General features: G+C 44.4%; 1 protein-coding gene across 6 annotated transcripts in view; it reads right to left on the bottom strand.

Moving 5' to 3' along the window:
- Positions 1-18,639, bottom strand: part of akap10 (A kinase (PRKA) anchor protein 10) — a 100,434-nt gene that overhangs the window by 63,242 nt on the left and 18,553 nt on the right. For 5 of the 6 annotated variants that reach the window (XR_011587241.1, XM_070857042.1, XM_070857038.1 and 2 more), the window contains exon 2: positions 16,010-16,060. The exons of the other annotated variant lie outside the window; for it this stretch is intronic. Coding sequence is in view for 4 of the 5 variants with exons in the window: in XM_070857042.1 (XP_070713143.1) it covers positions 16,010-16,060 (51 nt within the window). In the remaining variant the exon portion in view is untranslated. The remainder of the gene's footprint in view (positions 1-16,009; positions 16,061-18,639) is intronic. 6 annotated transcript variants of the gene reach the window in all.

Below are 18,639 nucleotides of genomic sequence, written 5' to 3'. Positions count from 1 at the left end.
GGCTCTTTAAGTGCACATCCAAGTACTTTTTAAAATGTGATGAGGGTTTCTGTCTCTACCATCCTTCCAGGCAGTGAGTTCCAGACCCCCACAAACCCTCTGGGTGAAGAACTGTTTCTTCATCTCCCCTCTAATCCTTCTATCAACTACTTTAAATCTATGCCCTCGGATTATTGATCCCTCTGCTGAGAGAAATATTCCTTCCCTCCACTCTATCAAGGCCCCTCATAATTTTATACATCTCAATTAAATCTCCCCTCAGCCTCCTCTGTTCCCAAACCACTCGACTAAAGCGATAAAATCCACTCTTTGTCCGCTGATTAGAAGGGTTCTGTGAATTTTGGGTGCTTTAACGCAGCTGTAGTGGCTGTGGGCGACAGCACAAAAAACATGGTCGAAATTGGGAGCCTCCATCAGAGACTAGTGTTCAAAATGGAATTGCCACACTGATGCACGAGCACGCAAATAACTGGGCTGAGAAATTTCTGCATGCCAAACCAGACTTGGAATTGTACTGATGCTGACTCTGGGTGCATTCTCTCATCACTGAGCATATAAATTCAAACAACCACACCTGATATTTTAGTCTACACTGTGAAAGCCATTACAAGTTTTCTTTGTTTGGTGGTGGGAAGGGACGGGTGAGCAAATGATTTGTTCACAGGCCACCATCAATGCTGCCTTGAACCGGGCTAGAAAGTGTTGAATGATACAGGCAGATTTTTTTTAATCCCTCGCCTCAATTCTCTCCTCTTATCTGCAAGGAAGCACTTCACCTTCATTCAGCTGATTCCGTGACAACCTGCAAAATTGTGTTGGGAACCTGGTGCACTGCAAACTGCCCTATTCAGCCAGCGTCTCACTGCCAACCGGACTCCTCCCAGAGATCCAGAGACTCAGAGTGCCCACAGCGCTTGGTCTGCCCTCAAGGCCTCCATAATTAGCACCTGTGAAGACTGGCTTGACGAGAACGACCAGGAGATCCAGGAGCTAATAAGCCACAAGCGCAAGGCATTCTTGAACTGGAAACAGCAATACAACCCGAGAGCAAGAAAGCAACTCTACAGACATCTGAAAGCCAAGGTCCAACAAAAAACTCGCAACCGAAAAAACAGATGATGGGTGCAGGGGATCCAGTAACTAGCCGACAGCCACGACTTGCGTGGATTCTTTAGCGCAGACAAGACCACCTACGGCCCAAGCACCCAAGGCCCTACCCCACGGCGGGCCAAGAACGGAGAGGTACTCATCAAGGACAGAGGCGCAGTCAGTGCCCGCTGGAAGAAACACTTCGAAGATCTCCTTAACCAAGACTCTGTCTTTGACCCGAGTGTCCTCAACTCCATCCCACAGCATGCTATCTGCCACCATCTCAGCATAACCCCAGCCCGACATGAGGTTGAAAAGGCCATCCGACAACTGAAGAACAAGGCCTCAGGAGCAGATGGAATCCCCGCCGAAGCACAAACATTGCGGAGATGCACTATTGGCGTGAATACATGAACTCATTTCTCTTATTTGGGAGGAGGAGAGCATGCCAGGGGATCTCACTGACACCGTAATCGTGACCATCTTCAATAAAGAGGCCAAGTCCGATTGCGGTAATTACAGAGGAGTTTACCTGCTGTCTGCCACAGAGAAAGTCATCGCAAGAATCCTCCTCAGTCACCTTCTCCCTGTGGCTGAAGAGCTCCTCCCAGAGTCGCAATGCGGATTCCGCCCACTAAGGGGCGCAATGGACATGATATCCACCACACGTCAAATTCAAGAGAAATGGAGGGAACACCACCAACTTCTGTACATGGCCTTCTTTGGCCTCACAAAGGCCTTCGACACAGTCAACCGTGAGGGATTGTGGAGCATCCTCCCCAAATTCGGCTGCCCTCAAAAGTTTGTCACCATCCTCTGCCTGCTCCACAAGCCATGATCCTGACCAACGGATCCACCACAGACCCAATTCACGTACGAACTGGGATCAAGCAAGGTTGTGTCATCGCACCAACACTCTTCTCGCTCTTCCTTGCTGCAATGCTCCATCTCACCCTCAGTAAGCCCCCCGCTGAAGTGGAGTTAATCTATAGAACAAACGGGAAACTATTCAACCTCCATCGCCTCCAGTCCAGATCCAAGGTCGTCCCATCCTCTCATCGAGCTACAGTACGCAGACGATGCTCGAGTCTGCGCACACTCTGAGGCCGAACTCCAAACCATTGTCAACACCACCGAAGCGTACGAGAGCATGGGCCTTGCATGAGACAAATGTTCTCTACCAACCTGCCCCCGATGCACACTACTGCCCCCCGATTATCAAAATCCACAACGAGGCCTTGGACAACGTAGACCATTTTCCATACCGCGGGAGCCTATTGTCAACAAGGGCAGACGGCGATGACTTAAGTCCAACACCACCTGCAGTGTGCCAGTGCAGCCTTCGGTCGCCTGAGGAAAAGTGTGTTTGAAGACCAGGACCTCAAACCTGGCACCAAGCTACAGAGCAGTAGTGATACCCGCCCTCCTATATGCTTCAGAAACATGGACTATGTACAGCAGGCACCTCAAAGCACTGGAGAAGTACCACCAACGCTGCCTCTGCAAGATCCTGCAAATCCATTGGCAGGATAGTCGCATCAACGTCAGTGTTCTCATTTAGGCCAATATCGAAGCATTGACCACGCTTGATCAGCTCCAATGGACAGGCCACATCATCTGCATGCCCGATAAGAAACTCCCAAAACAAATGCTCTACTCGGAGCTGTGACACTGCAAGCGAGCCTCAAGTGGGCAGAGGAAATGCTTCAAGGACATCCTCAATACTTCCTTGAAAAAGTGCAACATCTCCACCGACACCTGGGAATCCCTGGTCCAAGACCGCTCAAAGTGGAGGAGAAGTATCCGGGAAGGCGTCGAGCACCTCGAGTCTCTTCACTGGGAGCAAGCAGAGGCCAAGCGCAAACAGAAGGAACGCATGACAATCCAGACAGCCCACCCACCCATCCCTTCAACCACCGTTTGCCCCACCTGTGACAGAGACTGTCAGTCCCGCATCGGACTCAGTCACCTGAGAACTAATTTTTAGTGTGGAAGCAAGTCATCCTCGACTCCGAGGGTCTGCCCAAGAGAGGGAGCAGTGCAAACTTAAGAAAAAGAAAAAGCATGTGCGAGGAAAAGAATAGAAACAGACAAATAGATTCATTTCTTAGCTAGGAAAGTAAATGCCTATACGAAGGACACTGCTTCTGCTCTGAATAAACAGTTTCTTAGAGCTCGTGGCTGCTGATTCTTAGTGATATATTCAAAAAATGTTCCATACCAACAAGTAGAAACAATCTTTCCAAATACTGACAAAACAGGATCAATTTACACAGTTTATCAAAGCATTTTGCTCCCATCAGATTCAGCCAATGTCCCGGGTAGAACGTTTAATTCCAGTCTCATTCAGAACATTTGGAAAAGTACTGATTCTGAGAAATGCCTGCTGTTTAAACAGGTAGTGTAATTGTTTAATTAAAATGAGCAGGTGATGTTTCATCATGTTCACAGCACCGACAGTTAATGCCAGCAACTGGCAACAGGAAATGTTGACAGCATCTAACTGCAGTTGGCGGGTTATAAATCTACCGTGCAGCAGTCATGGTGGTGGGGGTGAATGGGTCCAGCATCATTTCTTGCTGAATGGCTTTATCTACATGTAGAAATCCAACTGTGATTTTCCATGTAAGACAATGGGAGCTGATGAAACTTACAGGTTGGAACACTCCAACACGGATTCATTAGGCATTTCGGAAAAGAAGCATCATTTCACCAACTTGGACAAAGGACATAATTTTCTACTCAATAAAAAGATTATAATCATAATCACATCTCATTGTGCAATTCACTTCAGTTATCAGGACAGATGCGGCATCAAGATGCAATAATGCCATAATTTGCATATGCTAAAGGTCACACAACAGCAAGATGTGATATTCTAAATGGGTAGGCATTTCAAAACTGACAGCGTTACATCATTTATGCTTTTTCAAATGCACTGAATCACTATTATTTGCCTTGAAACTATATTACTTAGCAACATAACTAACTCCATCAACACCTGAGGTTTAAATCCATTTGGAAAGTTTTCACAATTCAATCTAAAGCTATTTATTTTCATGGTGTTCCAATTTCATTGTCAAACATCACCATTGCATTGAACAATGGATCAAACTAAATCCTCTCTTAAAATCAGTAAAAAGAACGATATAGCGCCTTTCACGACATTAGGACGTCCTAAAGCTCTTTACAGCCAATGAAATACTTTTGAAATGTAGTCACGGTTGTAAATTGGGAAACGCAATTGTAAATTCGCACACAGCAAGGGCCCACAAACAACCATTAAGTAAATGGCCAAATAATCTGGTCCAGGTATTGGTTGAGGGACAACGGTTAACCAGGACACAGGGAGAACTCCCATGCTCTCCTTAGAAATTTACAGTATGGAAGGAGGCCATTTCGGCCCATCCTGTCCACGCCAGCTGACCAAAAGCTATCCAGCTTAATCCCACTTTCCAGCTCTTGGTCTATATGGTGGGATCTTTTACGTCCATCTAAGAGGACAGACGGGGGCCTCGGTTTAACATCTCATCCGAAGGACAGCACCTCTGACAGTGCGGCGCTCCCTCAGCACTGCAGTGGAGTGTCAGCCGAGATTCTGTGCTCAAGTCTCTGGAGTGGGACTTGAACCCATGACCTTCTGACCAAGAGTACTATCACTGACCCAAGGCTGACACATAAAAGGAACAGGAATCAACATTTTTGGGGAAATAATTTTGGCTTCAGACAAAATAAGCCATTAATACATATTTTCAGCATTTAAAATACTTGAGGAATATTGAGAACTCCTTTCTTTGATGTTTAATTGTAAAACTTTAGCAACATAGAGTATGTGTTGAAGTCCTCACTAACTAAATATAGTTTTGTTAATGGCCCGCCTGTCGTCTTCTTCATAATTTGCAAGCAATTTATATTATGAAGCAGTTTCACTTTCACATCAATACAAATGGTGCTATATTACTGAGGCATTAAGTCACCTGAAGCATACTTAAAAGCAAGAGGCTGGAGCCAATTCCAGAAGGTTGTCTCACCATTTCAGCTTCACCTGCTATACTTCAACTCAGGTCATTGTGAAGCAACACTTAAAAAGTTCCCATCAGTACATCTTGTGCAAACCACCCTATACAGATTATTTAGAAACCAGAATTTGGAATTTATTCAACAGATTGTTTTTAAATGCTTTTAATAGGGGATTTTCTTACAGTAATTTTTTTTGTTATTTAAATTAATAAACGTATCTAAAATTCCTTATCTTCCAGTTATTTACAGTTGCTATCATTTCTACTTCATGGCGTCAGCCTTGGCTCAGTGGTAGCATTTTCACTTCAGAGTCAGAGGGTTGAGGGTTTCAATCCCACACACAATCTAGGCTGACACTTCAGTTTAGTACTGGAGGAGTGCTGCAATATCAATGGTGCCGTCTTTGAAATGAGACGTCCACTTGAAGCAGAGATACAAGATCCCAGGGAGCTCTTCTGCTGTCCAGCCACCATTTATCCCTCAACCAACACGATCCAGTTATTCATCTCATTGCAGTTTGTGGGACCATGCTGTATGCAAATTGGCTGTTGCCTTTGCATATGTTACAGCAATGAATCACATTTGCAAGCAACACACTATTGTAGAATTGTTGGACGTGTAGAAGCAAGGGGAAATCACATTGAAGCCAATATGCTTTCATTTGAGATATGCTTTTTGCCTGGGTCAGAAGGTTGAGAGTTAAAGTCCCACTCCAAGACTGCAGCATACAATCTAGGCTGACATCGGGGAGCGGGCGGGTAAGTGGAGCCGAGTCCACGGCCAGATCAGCCATGATCTTGTTGAATGGCGGAGCAGGCTCGAGGGGCTAGATGGCCTACTTCTGTTCCATGTTCTTATGTTCTGACATTTCAGCGGGAGTCCTCCATTGTCAGAGGTGATGTATTGCAGATAAGCTGTGAAATTGAAGCCTTGCACTACATTCCCCGGCACTACTTTAAGAGCAAATGAGTTCCCCCACTGTTCCGGCCAACATTTATCCGGCAACCAATACCAGCAGAACAATGTAACTAGTCAGTTATCTCATTTGCTGTTTATGGGACTTTGCTATGTGCAAATTGTCTGCCACATTTGCCTAAAAACAGAAAATGATGGAAATACTCAGGTCAGGCAGCATCTGCGGAGAGTCACAGTGACTGCGCTTCAAAAGCAATGTATTAGCTGTGACAAAATCAAAGTACTGCGGATGCTGGAAATCTGAAGTAAAAACAGAAAATGATGGAAATACTCAGGTCAGGCAGCATCTGTGGAGAGAGAAACAGTTAACGTTTCAGGTCGATGACCTTTTATTAACTGTGAAGTGCTTGGGGATGTCCTGATAACATGACAGTTGCTATAGAAATGCAAGATCTTACTTTCACCAACCTTAGTTTATCACCTCCAATTGTTCATTATCACCACCAGTGATAGAACAGTCATCACTAGCACTTCACCCTCGTGCTATGCATCTGTAAATACTTTCGCCAGGCACAACCCAAGTTCTGGCGGACAAAACATTTACTTATTATGTATAAGTCAGGTGACGTTTCCAGTTCAAGTAGACAAGTCTGATAGTCTCACAAGTCCATCAATACTTTATCATAATGGAAGGAAATGGCTTCAGTAGAACTGCATAAAAATGACACTCCTCTTCGCTGCTCAACTGAAAATCTGGTTGACAACACTGCATGAATAATGCTACTCAATGATCCGCAGTTATGCAACTGTAGGGCGAGAACAGTTAATCAAGCAGCTCATCTGGAAGCTAACAACACTTGAGAATCTAATTGTGAGTTTGGAATTCTATTTTAAGCTCCCTAAAGTGAGAAAAATGTTCCCAATCTATTTTCAAGTCACTGTAAAAAAATATTTTGATATTAAGATATAATCTTTGCTCTCAAAGGAGTGAGTCATTAATACCACCATCAAAGAAAAAAATTGTCAAATCAAATGTGGAGCCGAGCACAATGCTCCAAACAGCAACAGCCTCACTATCCCCGTTCCATTCACTTTGGTCAAACTGTATTGAAAGCTTTGAAGGCATTAACAACACCGAATGATTTGCCAAACACTAGAATCACTGTGCTGAAGGTATATAATTATTCCATTTCAAGGAAAAGTCACAGGTAATATTGCCAAGGTTTTTAGATAATACTTTTAAATGTGTGCGCTAAGTATTACATATATTAAACATATGCCTGAATATCAAAAATAAAATGACTAAATCTCAGCTGTGGTTCAATGGATAGCACAGCTGCCTCGGAGTTAGAAGGTTGTGGGTTCAAGTCCCACTCCAGGGACTTGAACACAAAAATAAAATTGAGGGAGCACTGCATGGTCGGAGCTGCCATCTTTCAGATGAGACGTTAAACCGAGGCCCCATCTGCTCTCTCAAGTGGACGTAAAAGATCCCGTGGCACTGTTTCAAAGAAGAGCAGGGAGTTATCCCCGGTGCCTTGGCCAATATTTATCCCTCAATCAACACAACAAAAAAAAACAGATTATCTGGTCATTATCACATTACTGTTTGTGGGAGCTTGCCGTGCACAAATTGGCTGCCACGTTTCCCACGTTTCAACAGTGACTACACTCCAAAAGTACTTCATTGACTGTAAAGCACTTTGGGATGACCGGTGGTCGTGAAAGGCGCTATATAAATGCAAGTCTTGCTTTAAATAACAAAAACTCCCTACAAAAATGTTAATAGGAGTTGGTTGAGGAAATCATTAAAAAGTAAACAACCGAACACCATGAGAATACAAGCAAACACTGGCACATTCCACTGCAAACACAACATCTTTAGCTGTGGATTACAGGCTATATTTAATTAAAGCTTTTTAAGCATTATTCTCAATGCTATGACTGAAACGTGTGAATGTAAATGCAGATTTGCTTCCAGAGACATAAAGCTGAAGCAGGTCACTGAAATTGGAAAAAGGCAAGACCACGGAGGCATTTGAAGGATAAGGATGTGGAAATTGATTCATAGGGCCGCAGAGAGCCGATGGAACCTGGCCTGGAGCAGTGTAATGGAAGTGCAGGGACTCAGCGGGTAAGCAATGTCATTCCAGGTGAGATGCAACTTATGAAGGATGAATGTGGTGGGACCAGCAAGGGCAGCTTTTCAAAAATAAAGCCTTGAAGTAAAAAAGTCCAGAATTCGAGTCCCTGCAGGAGAGGTAGCGACCAAGACAGGCAATGTTACAAAGATAAATGGCGGGAGTTTGGTGACAGGAACATATGCAGAGAAACAAACTCGGCCCAATATTAAATAGCACGCAGAGGCGCTGTACCACCGAAAGGAATCCGAGATGGCAAGTGGGAAGGCTGATGCAGTGAGGAACGGAGATGTTTAGAAGTTTACAGGAACCAAAAAGAATGATTCCAGCTTTTCCAATACTTGTATTAAGCTGGAGGAAATTTCGACAATGTCGAACGGATAGCTGGAGTGGTGAACAACTGCCTTAGAATCAAAAGAACTGGAAAGATAAAACCGAGCATAAATATTGAACCTGATCCCATGATTCTAGATAATGTCAATGAGGAGATACATAGTGAAGGAGGGGAGGAGAGGACTAAGGATGAAGCCCTGAGGAACATTAGCAGTGACTGCACAGTCTGAGGATGTATGGATGTGTTTTGTCTTTGGGACTGGTATGATCGGAACCAGGAGAAAAAGGTGAACCACTGAGAAATGTTAGAGGAGGATACAATGATCAATGGCATCCAAAGCAGCTGTAAGCTCAAGGAGGATGAACAAACTAGAGTCAAATAGAAGACAACATTCAGGACTTTGACAGGTGCAGATTCAAAGAATGGTGGGAGAGGTGGGTGTGTGTTTGCGAAAAACTGAAAAATGGGGAGAAGACAAAGCACATCAGGAAATAGTCACTGGGTGACACCAAGTTTTAAAACCCTATAGATCGCATGTGGCCTTTGGTAAGTTGCCGTTTAGCAAAAATGCTGTTGTTGGAAATGCACTTGTCTTGTACTTTTGTGAACATAATAACAGTGCACTGAAAATACTGAATGTGTGAAGCTCAGATGTTTGAGGAACATGCTAGTGTGTCATGTAAATGCAAGTCTTTTTTTGTTTTGTTATTGGCTTGACCTCAAACATTCCAGCTAGTCTCAGTTCAACGATCCTAAATTACAATTCAAATATTATCAGAGAGCAAACACCCAAGCCAATTACGTTTTACAAAGTCCTTCAGGAAGTACATGCAGTAAATTAGTTGATCCTTTTTCAACACGCTGTCAATTGAAAATAAGTAAAAAGACAGAAAAACAGTCAGTAAAAATTAAAAACCTTACAACCCAAAATGATTTTCAATTAACATTTTTTCGAGGTGCCAAGGTTATAGCTGAATGTCTCGTCTCTTCTTCCCTCCCCGCCCTCTCATCAACTCCACAACGACAGAAGAGGATCTGTTTCTCTTTGGAGTCGACTGAAATTTCGTCCAAAGGGTTCGATTTTATTGCAGGGAGGTCGTGGTTGGGCAATCCGGAGAGCTATCAGGAATTCCTGGATCATTATTAGAACGGAACAGGCTCGAGGGGTTGAATGGCCTATTCCCAGGCTCCTGGCTCAGCTTTCCCTGACAAAAAGCTAAACGCTTCTTAGCTGACAGTGTGTCATAACAGAAATCTAAATTATTGTAGAATAAAAATCAAGTATTTGTTGACTATTTACATTCATGAATTCCCAAGACTGAGGTACTTCAAATCATGAATACTTGTATTTGTAATAAAAACATTTTTTGCTTTTAAAGAATTTAATACAAACGACAATGTAACACTGGCCTAGATTTTCAGCCACTTACTGCTCCAACACACAATCATTTTCTACTGGATATTTCTAGCACAATCTGTACATTACATTGAGCTTCACTGCATCATATTCAGAGAATCAAAGATCTTCATCCTCATCTTCAAATTCCTCTTTTGCTTTGCCCTCCTTACCTTGGCGACCTTCAACTACATATCCCTGGTCGCACTATCGACTCCTCCAAAACTCGCCCACTTCCCATTCCCGCCTCCTTCATTGGCATCTGCTCCTTTAGCCACACTGCCCTAGCCTTCAAAAACCTCCTAAAGATCCTCCGTTTTGATAGTGCTTTTGCTTTTTTCCCTCCATACCCTTTCGGCCTCCTGCTTGTCCACTCGATATTCACCACCCTATAAAATGCACTCAGATGTCTCGCTCTCTCTATGTTAGAACAGCTACTGAAATACGTGGGGAAGTGTGAAATTATCCACTTTGGCAGGAACAATGGAAAAGCAGAATATTTTTTAAAAAGGCGAGACACGAGTAAATGTTGGTATACATAAGGAATTTGGGGGTCCTTGTACACGAATCACAAAAAATTTAACATGCAGGTACAGCAAGCAATTAGGAAGGCATATGGTAGGTTAGCCTTTATTGCAAGGGGGTTGGAGTATAAAAAGAGTAAGGAAGTCTTGCTGCAATTGTTTCGGGCTTTGGTGAGACCACACCTGGAGTACCCAAGAAAGGATATACTTGCCTTCGACTGGGTACAACAAATGTTCACTGATTGATTCCTGTGACGAGAGGGCTGTCCTAGGGAGGAGAAGTTGCGCAGTATGGGCCTGTATTCTCGAGTTCAGGAGAATGAGAAACCATCTCGCTGAAATGTATACAATGCTTACAGGGCTTGACAGGATAGATGCTGAGAGGCTATTTCCCCATGGCTGGCATGTCTAGAACACGAGGTCATAGTCTCAGGAGAAGGGGTTGGCCATTTAGGACTGAGATGAGCAGAAATTTCTTCACTCAAAAGGGTTGTGAATCTTTGGAATCCTCTACCGGAGGGGGGGTGAATGTTCAGTCAATGAGTATATTCAAGACAAAGATCGATAGATTTTTGGGCACGAAGGGAATCAAGGCATACATGGATATGGCAGAAAAGTGGAGTCGATGTAGAAGTTCAGCCATGATCTTATTGAATGGCGGAGCAGGCTCGATGGGCCATATGGCCTTCTCCTGCTCTTATTTCGTATATTATGTAATATAAAATGCTGTTATAGTTTCTTCAATGCCGCTGAATAATGCTAAATAAATTATTCTCCATGTTGAGTTACAGATCCTCTTTCTCTTTCACTTCCCTCTCACCATCAAGTTACAGTGCTCACTGATGCAAACACTGTTGCACAGTCAGCACAAAAAAGACGACAAGACTCTACAAGAAAAAGTCACAGGCACAAACACCTCAAGAAACAGGAGGGAAAAAATTCTATATCACACATTGGGCTCAATTTTCCCCAATGTCGTTTTTTGGCGTATTGCAAGAGTTATGCCTGTTTTTTTGGCCCCGGCAGCTCCAAAAAAAAACTTGCAAGTTTCCCCGTTCTAATTTTTGAAATTGGCGCCGAGCAGTCTGTCCTTTAACTTCGGGGGGGGGGGGGGGGGGGGTGGGGGGGTGGAGCCTAATGCCTGCGCTGAAAAAAACGATACTTCCCCACCCCCACTTCTGCACATGCGTGGGGAAAAAAAACAACTTTTTTTTACGTGGCTGCTATGGCGCGCATGTCCAGTACACCTTCCGGTCTGCATGCGTCCATTTTTAAAGAGTCAGTTGTGTGCAAGAACGTTAATTCTCAGTAAAATCGGAGCTGCAATACAATATGCAATGCAGGTCAAGGACCAAGAATTTCCCACAAGATGAAGTGGAGGCACTGGTTACTGTAATTGAGGCCAGATGGCACGAGCTGGACACCAGCAGAGGTCACATAAAAGTTTCACCAAAAGAAAAGAAGAAACACTGGAACCAACTTGCAGAAGATGACTGTGCAATGGTGACCACCCTGAGGTCTGGAGGTCAGTACAAAAAGAAGTGGTCAAGTAGTTAGTGTAAATAATATTTTCATTTATTCACTGGAATTGCAATTGTAAATGTGACCATCCTCTCTAAAAAGTTAGATTTTCATTTTTGCAGAGGAAGGTGGCACACAACAAAAGGGAAAGAACTCGAACAAGGGGAGGCCTGGCAAATCTGCACCCACTGACACATTTGGAAGACAGGGTCGCTACTTTGATGGGTCCTGCCTGGAGAAAGCAACCGCCACTGCACAAGCTGGGCCCACATTCGAGGGAGAGGGTAAGTCCTGCAAATTCCAGAGTTTGACTTTGCTAAATGTTAAGTACTGCGCGGGCTAGCCATGCTTTGGGTTAATGTGGATGTCGCCATCAGCTATGCTTCGGTTGATGCAATGTGCTATCATTCATTGTGGTCCTTCAAATGAGCCTGCTGCCTGCGCTGTGTGTACCTACTCAAGCCACCCTGCCCCCTCCTCTGCTGCTAACTATTTGTCTGTTCTGTTATATTTTGCAGAAATTAAGGCCAACCCTGACGAGGCTGAAGCCGATGCAGAAGATGATTCAGACACGGGTGAGCCTGAAGAGGAGAACATCTTCCAATCCCATCTTCCAGACCAAGAGCATGGGGGTGAGGGGGAGGGGCAAGGGAGGTGATGGATGAAGCCCCCCACACTGTTGTACTCACTCTGGAGGTGGTGCAGGTGCCACCCATTGAGGTGCCAGGCCCTTTCCTGAGTGGTACGAATGTTGGGACATTCCATGGTTTCTCACAGTCCGAGACTGGGGATTCCAGTGGAGTGCAGCGAGGCACTCCCAGGGCCCCACCGTCCGAGGCTGCGGGTCCCAGTGGGATGCAGCGAGCCACACCCAGGATGAGGAGGGGAAGGAAAGCTGAGGTGCAGGATCTAACAGATGTGGTTCAGATGATGGCAATGAGTGCAAAGAGCATTGACCTTACTTGATCACTCCTGAACACCATCATTGGGGTGGGTGATGAGGTATCGGGACTGTCGGAAGAAGTAAACACACTCTCAAGAAATGGGAACACTGTCTGGGCACGAGCGAGGGAATGTTGCAGGTAGTTGATTCCCTCCTTCATGTGCCTTGACAGTGTATGTCAGAGTTAGCTGCTGCAAGAAGGAAACAATCCCAGACCCCACTGAGCCTTCAGACAGCAAAGCGTTCACGGATGAGCTGCTGGCACAAGGCTCGAGCAATCGTTAAAGGGGCACAACGGCCTGCCCTGCTCAGCCGTCATGCTCCGGGTTCAGGTAGTTGCATGGCTTCCTTGTCCTCCTCCTCATCTACATCTTCCTCCTCATCAGCTACTCTCACCTCAGGTGTGCCTCATGATGGCTAAGTTATGGAGCACACAACAGTGAACTGACCGACAATCTCCGGAGAATATTGCAAGTAGACTCCGGAATGGCCCAGGTATCAGAAACACTGTTTCAAGATGCCAATGGGTCTCTCTATTATGCTGCATGTCGCAATGTGTGACATGTTGTACTCACGGTCAGCTTCCGTCCGGGTTACGCGTAGGGATGTCATGAGCCAAGTGGCGAGGCCATACCATACCCTTTGTCTCCCAGCAGCAAGCTCTGCCCTTTTGGCTGCTGCTGAAATAGCAGATAAAGCGCTCTCACGTAGGATGAACGCATCATAGGTGCTCCTAGGGTATCTTGCATCAACTGACATGATGCGATGCATGTCGTCACACAAGAGCTGCGCATTCACGGAGCGGATGCCTTTTCTGTTGCTATACATCTCGGAATCCTCCAAAAAGGTGCTTTACAAAGCGATGTGGGTACAATCAATGCAGTCCTGTACCTTTGGGAAGCCAGCAATCCTGGAGAAACCCACAGCCCTGTCACGCATTGCCTGGGCAGTCATGGGGAACTCTATGTAGTCATTCCTCTGGGAATATAGTGCAGCATATCACCTGCCGAATATGTGTTGCATGTTGAGAAATGGCGCGCACATCCCCAGTTGTGGCCTGGAATTATCCAGATGCATAAAATGAAAGCGCAGCTATAACCTTCACTTCAACTGACAAAGTAGTCCTCCTGACACTTCTAGGTTGCAGATCTGCTTTTACTAACTCTCAGATCTCGGTTACAACTTATTTGCAGAAACGCAGCCTTCTCACACAATCTGCATCATTCAAGTGCGGGTATGAACGCCTGTCTCGATATGCCCGATGTGGGCAAGGCCTCCTGCCCATTATCCTAAGTGCTCCGAGGTTCCTTATGCGATGACATCGAATCAATCGTCTCTTCCGCAGCACCATCATGCAGAAGGCTTGCACAAGGTATGGCAGTGTCAATATTGCCCCCATGATTAAATTGTAGCTTTGCAAGAAGCTCAAAACAGTAGGACAAGATGTTAAAGCTCCTTCCCTCTCTGTCGCTCCCAAAGGACAACGCCCTAGTATGGACAACACCCTGGTCTGTGCATGCGCAATAGGCTTCTTCGAACAGGAAGCCAAGCATTCAATGAGGACATTTGGGGCAACGAAGTCTAATGCAATTCTTTAATTTTAGATTTTTTTTCAAACTACCACCCCACCACCAACCAAACGTCTCCTCACCGGGCTCTCGGGTCAGCCGGCAGAATCGCTCCCTCACCCGGACACAGGGGCTCGGCGTTCCCCCCCCCCCCCCCCCCTCACCCCCTCACCCCGGTCCCAGGCTTCTTTTGAAGCTGCTGTACAGTGTAAGGGTTCTCATCCCTTCAGTTCGGCTTCCACCGCGGCCCCCCCAACCCTGGGCTTCTTTTGAAGCTGAGCCCTGAGCCGGTGTCCGGGCGAGGGAGCGATTCTGCCAGCCGACGCTCCGACCCTCGAGCCCGCTAAGGAGACATTCTGTGGTGGCGTTGCACTTTGTGTGCTGGTTTTTCTTAAGTGCCCAGAAGGTTTTTTTTGGGAGCAGTCACATATGCCATGCAAGAAAAAATGTAAATTGGCCGAACTTGCTTAAATGTGAAAAACTGGCGCAGACATCAGGTTATGACGCAAAAAAAATCCTAACCTAAAAAAATCGTAACTGAGTTAAGTTGGTGCAGAAACTTTGGGGAAACTTGAATATTTTAAATTTACACTAAAAAAAGCAGTGCACGCCAAAAAAATGGCACAGATAATGGGGGGAAATTAGGCCCTTTAGAAAGGATTTTTTTTTAAGTCAATATTTCTAATCTCCATACAGGCTTCTCCTGTATCAATAGGCCATCTAATTGAACCCTGGATGTCCCTGGGAGCAATTAGCTCCCCAGTTGACCCCCAAAAAACTCCATGACATTTGCACCTGAAATAATTCATAAAATAAATTACAGCTGAAGAATTTTAACTTCCAGCAGTAACAATAATTAAGACTCCGACTGACATCAGGGTGTGCCTATTTATATTAGTCCTGCACATGGAGTACACGTGATGGTCTTAAAAGTAATGGCCAAGTTAAACAACTCCACTGCCTAGCCTCCAACTTCCCAAATGCAATGACAAGATCAGTCGCTACAACATGATATTTCAGCTACATGACTCTTGCCTAATGTCCCCAGTGTTTGCTTTTACAAGTAGCAGAAGAGGTATGAACATTGAATGAACATTTCAAACAGTTTGCTTAAAATTAGGGGACCACACCTCTTTATTCTTGATCATGATAATGCTGATCAAATTCCAAATGAGACAGGAAAAGTTATTATTTCAACACCATCGAGCTGTGCGTGCGGTATTTGCTAAAGCGAGTAGTCACATGTTGGAATAGAATGATTCAAGAAACCAATGGACAACTAATCCCAGCATTACTGAACATTAAAACCACCTGACATAGCAACCCCATTCTAAATGTCTGAAAGATAGAAAGACTTGCATTTATATAGCACCTTTCACGCCCACGGGACGTCTCAGTGTTTTACAGCCAATGAAGTACCTTTTGGAGTGTAGTCACTGTTGTAATGCTATAATCATGGGCAAACAATGAAACACAAGCAACTTTTAACGAGCACAGATGCACAACCCGCCCCGCCCACACCCACACCTTGGATTTAATCTTTTCTTTTTCAACTTACCTTTATTGGTTTGTGCCTCTGTGAGTTTCTCTCTTTCTCCTTTGGCTTTACCTGTAGCAAACATAAATATATTCATTAATGGAATGCCCCAGCCAGGAGGTTTAGTGCGTCTGTAGTTATCATAAAGTTTGCCTTAGAAACATAGAAAATAGGTGCAGGAGTAGGCCATTTGGCCCTTCAAGCCTGCACCACCATTCAATATGATCATCGCTGATCATGCAATTTTAGTACCCCATTCCTGCTTTCTTTCCATACCCCTTGATCCCTTTAGCAATAAGGGCCACATCTAACTCCCTTTTGAATATATTTAACGAACTGGCCTCAACGACTTGGTGCTGGTGTGCACTACTCGATACACTTCCAATGAACAATCTGGGGATTTAACTATGTATTTTCAGGTACGTGTATATTTAGCAGAACAGGGATTGGCAAAAAGGTCGAGAACCAGAGGACATAGATTTAAGGTGATTGGCTAAAGAACCAAAGGCGACACAAGAATAACGTTTTTTTTTTAATTTTAATAGATAGCGAGTGTTTAGGATCTGGAATGCACAGCCTGAAAGGATGGTGGATTCAATCACGGCTTTCAAAAGGGTGTTGGATAAGTACCTGAAAGAAAAAAATTGCAGGGCTATGGGGAAAGGGCGGGGGAGTGGGACTAGCTGAGGTGCTCTTGCAGAGAGCCGGCACGAGCTCGGCGGGCTGAATGGCCTTCTTCCGTGATGTAACCATTCTATGATTCAGGGAAAGATCTTACAATAATCTACTATCCCAGCGAGGGAATAAATCTGAAATTTGAGGTCCCAAATCTAATATTGGGTTATTTACACTGGGCAGAATGCTAACTGTTGTTTTAATGCACTGTATGGAAAAAGATTAATAATTTTCACATTTGACATTTTTCCGAGGCACAAATGGAGAACGTTTACTCAAATTTGCTAAAGTGACTGAACCTGGTTAATGGTGCAGATAGATGTTGCCTACACGAAAGGAGAATGGCCAAGAACATCCACCACAAGACTTGCACGCAGCATATTCCTGACATCTTTATATGTATCAAATCATTTTTGTTTTGAGTCTGTGCATTTAAGAGAATGTCATTGCTGAGCATAAAGTTACATCCTCCAAGCTGCGAATGGTGAACAGCAGAGCAAGATTTCAAGGGAAAAGGTAATACAGGAGAAAAATAAAGTTACAGGAACAATAATGAGATCAAACTTGATAGCTTTAAAGCATTACATAGAAAGAAAAGTGGCCAAGTGGTCCATTGCTGAGTACTGATATCCATTCTCAATACATTATAATGGAAAGCGCACTGCACTTAACAGATGGAATTGAGTGATTGTGATCTAATCGGGCAACACCAGAGTGGAGGAATGCACTGCGCCAAATTTCTGATCTCAGCCGTGCTGCTTTGCGCTTTTGGGAAGATGAAATCCTGAAATTGCAGGAGACTGAGGGGTGGGGAGGAGGAGATGGAAAAATATTTTTAAAGTGTCCCTCCTCGTAGCCAGCAAGAAAACAGCATTGGTAGTGGCCTGGCAAAAAGCTCCTTGCCCTCCCAGATACAGCAGATGCCTGGCACAGAATGGAGGCAAGGAAAAACAGAGGACAGAAAATTGAGGGGTCAGGAGGGGAAACAGGTTGTCGTTTAAACAAAAAGTTGCAATCTTAACCCTAGGGTTCAAATCATATTCGCAAGACAGCTGTATTTGACCTCTCGTCTTTTGGATGAGACGTTAAACAGGGGTCCTGTCTGCTCTCACAAGTGGACGCAAAAGATCCCATGGCACTATTTCCAACAGCAGGAGAGTTATCCCTGGTGTCCTGGCCAATATTTATCCCTCAATCAACATAACAAAAAACAGATTATCTGGTCATCATCACAGCGCTGTATGTGGGAGCTTGCTGTGCGCAAATTGGGTGCCGTGTTTCCCACATTACAACAAGTGACTACACTCCAAAAGTACTTCATTGGCTGTAAAACACTTCGAGACGTCCGGTGGTCATGAAAGCACTACATAAATCCAAGTCTTTCTTTCTTTGCTACTTGGGATGTCATTTGAATCTCTGATTTAGATGATAGCAGCAGCCACTCTCTTGTGTCCTAGTAAACTACCTGATGGGCAGTTAAATAAATAAACTCTGAATATTGGTCACTTGATGCCATCTGTCCTATTTATTGTGTGTTATTATTTCACTTACAGTCCAGCACACACCAAGCTCGGGCCTAACACTAAAACAAGTGTTAAAAGAAATATGTACTATAAATTACAACAAATTACCATAATGGGATGATCACAGTTCTACTAATGTTCTTTAAAACCAAAAATCAAGCGTCAGCGTTTTATCAGAACTGCCTTGCACATCTGTAATTCATCATCCCTTGTCCTACATACAACGGACAATAAATTTGCACTCCTTACTTAATTCATCAAACCAGTCAGCATATGTACATTTGAGTATAAAATTATAGTATTTAAAAAGAGCCAGGCTACACAACAGATGTTTGCAAATTTTAAACAAGAAAATAGCATGGTGCAGAGGCAAAGAGTTGAAGATGATCGCTGGGTGTGATTCTTCTTATGCGCTTCCTGCCTGCCATGTAGAAATGTCTCATTGGCCTTGTG

The sequence above is a fragment of the Pristiophorus japonicus genome, chromosome 16 (assembly GCF_044704955.1).
Source record: "Pristiophorus japonicus isolate sPriJap1 chromosome 16, sPriJap1.hap1, whole genome shotgun sequence".
NCBI lineage: Eukaryota > Metazoa > Chordata > Chondrichthyes > Pristiophoridae > Pristiophorus > Pristiophorus japonicus.
This window is presented reverse-complemented; position numbering and strand designations above follow the sequence as displayed.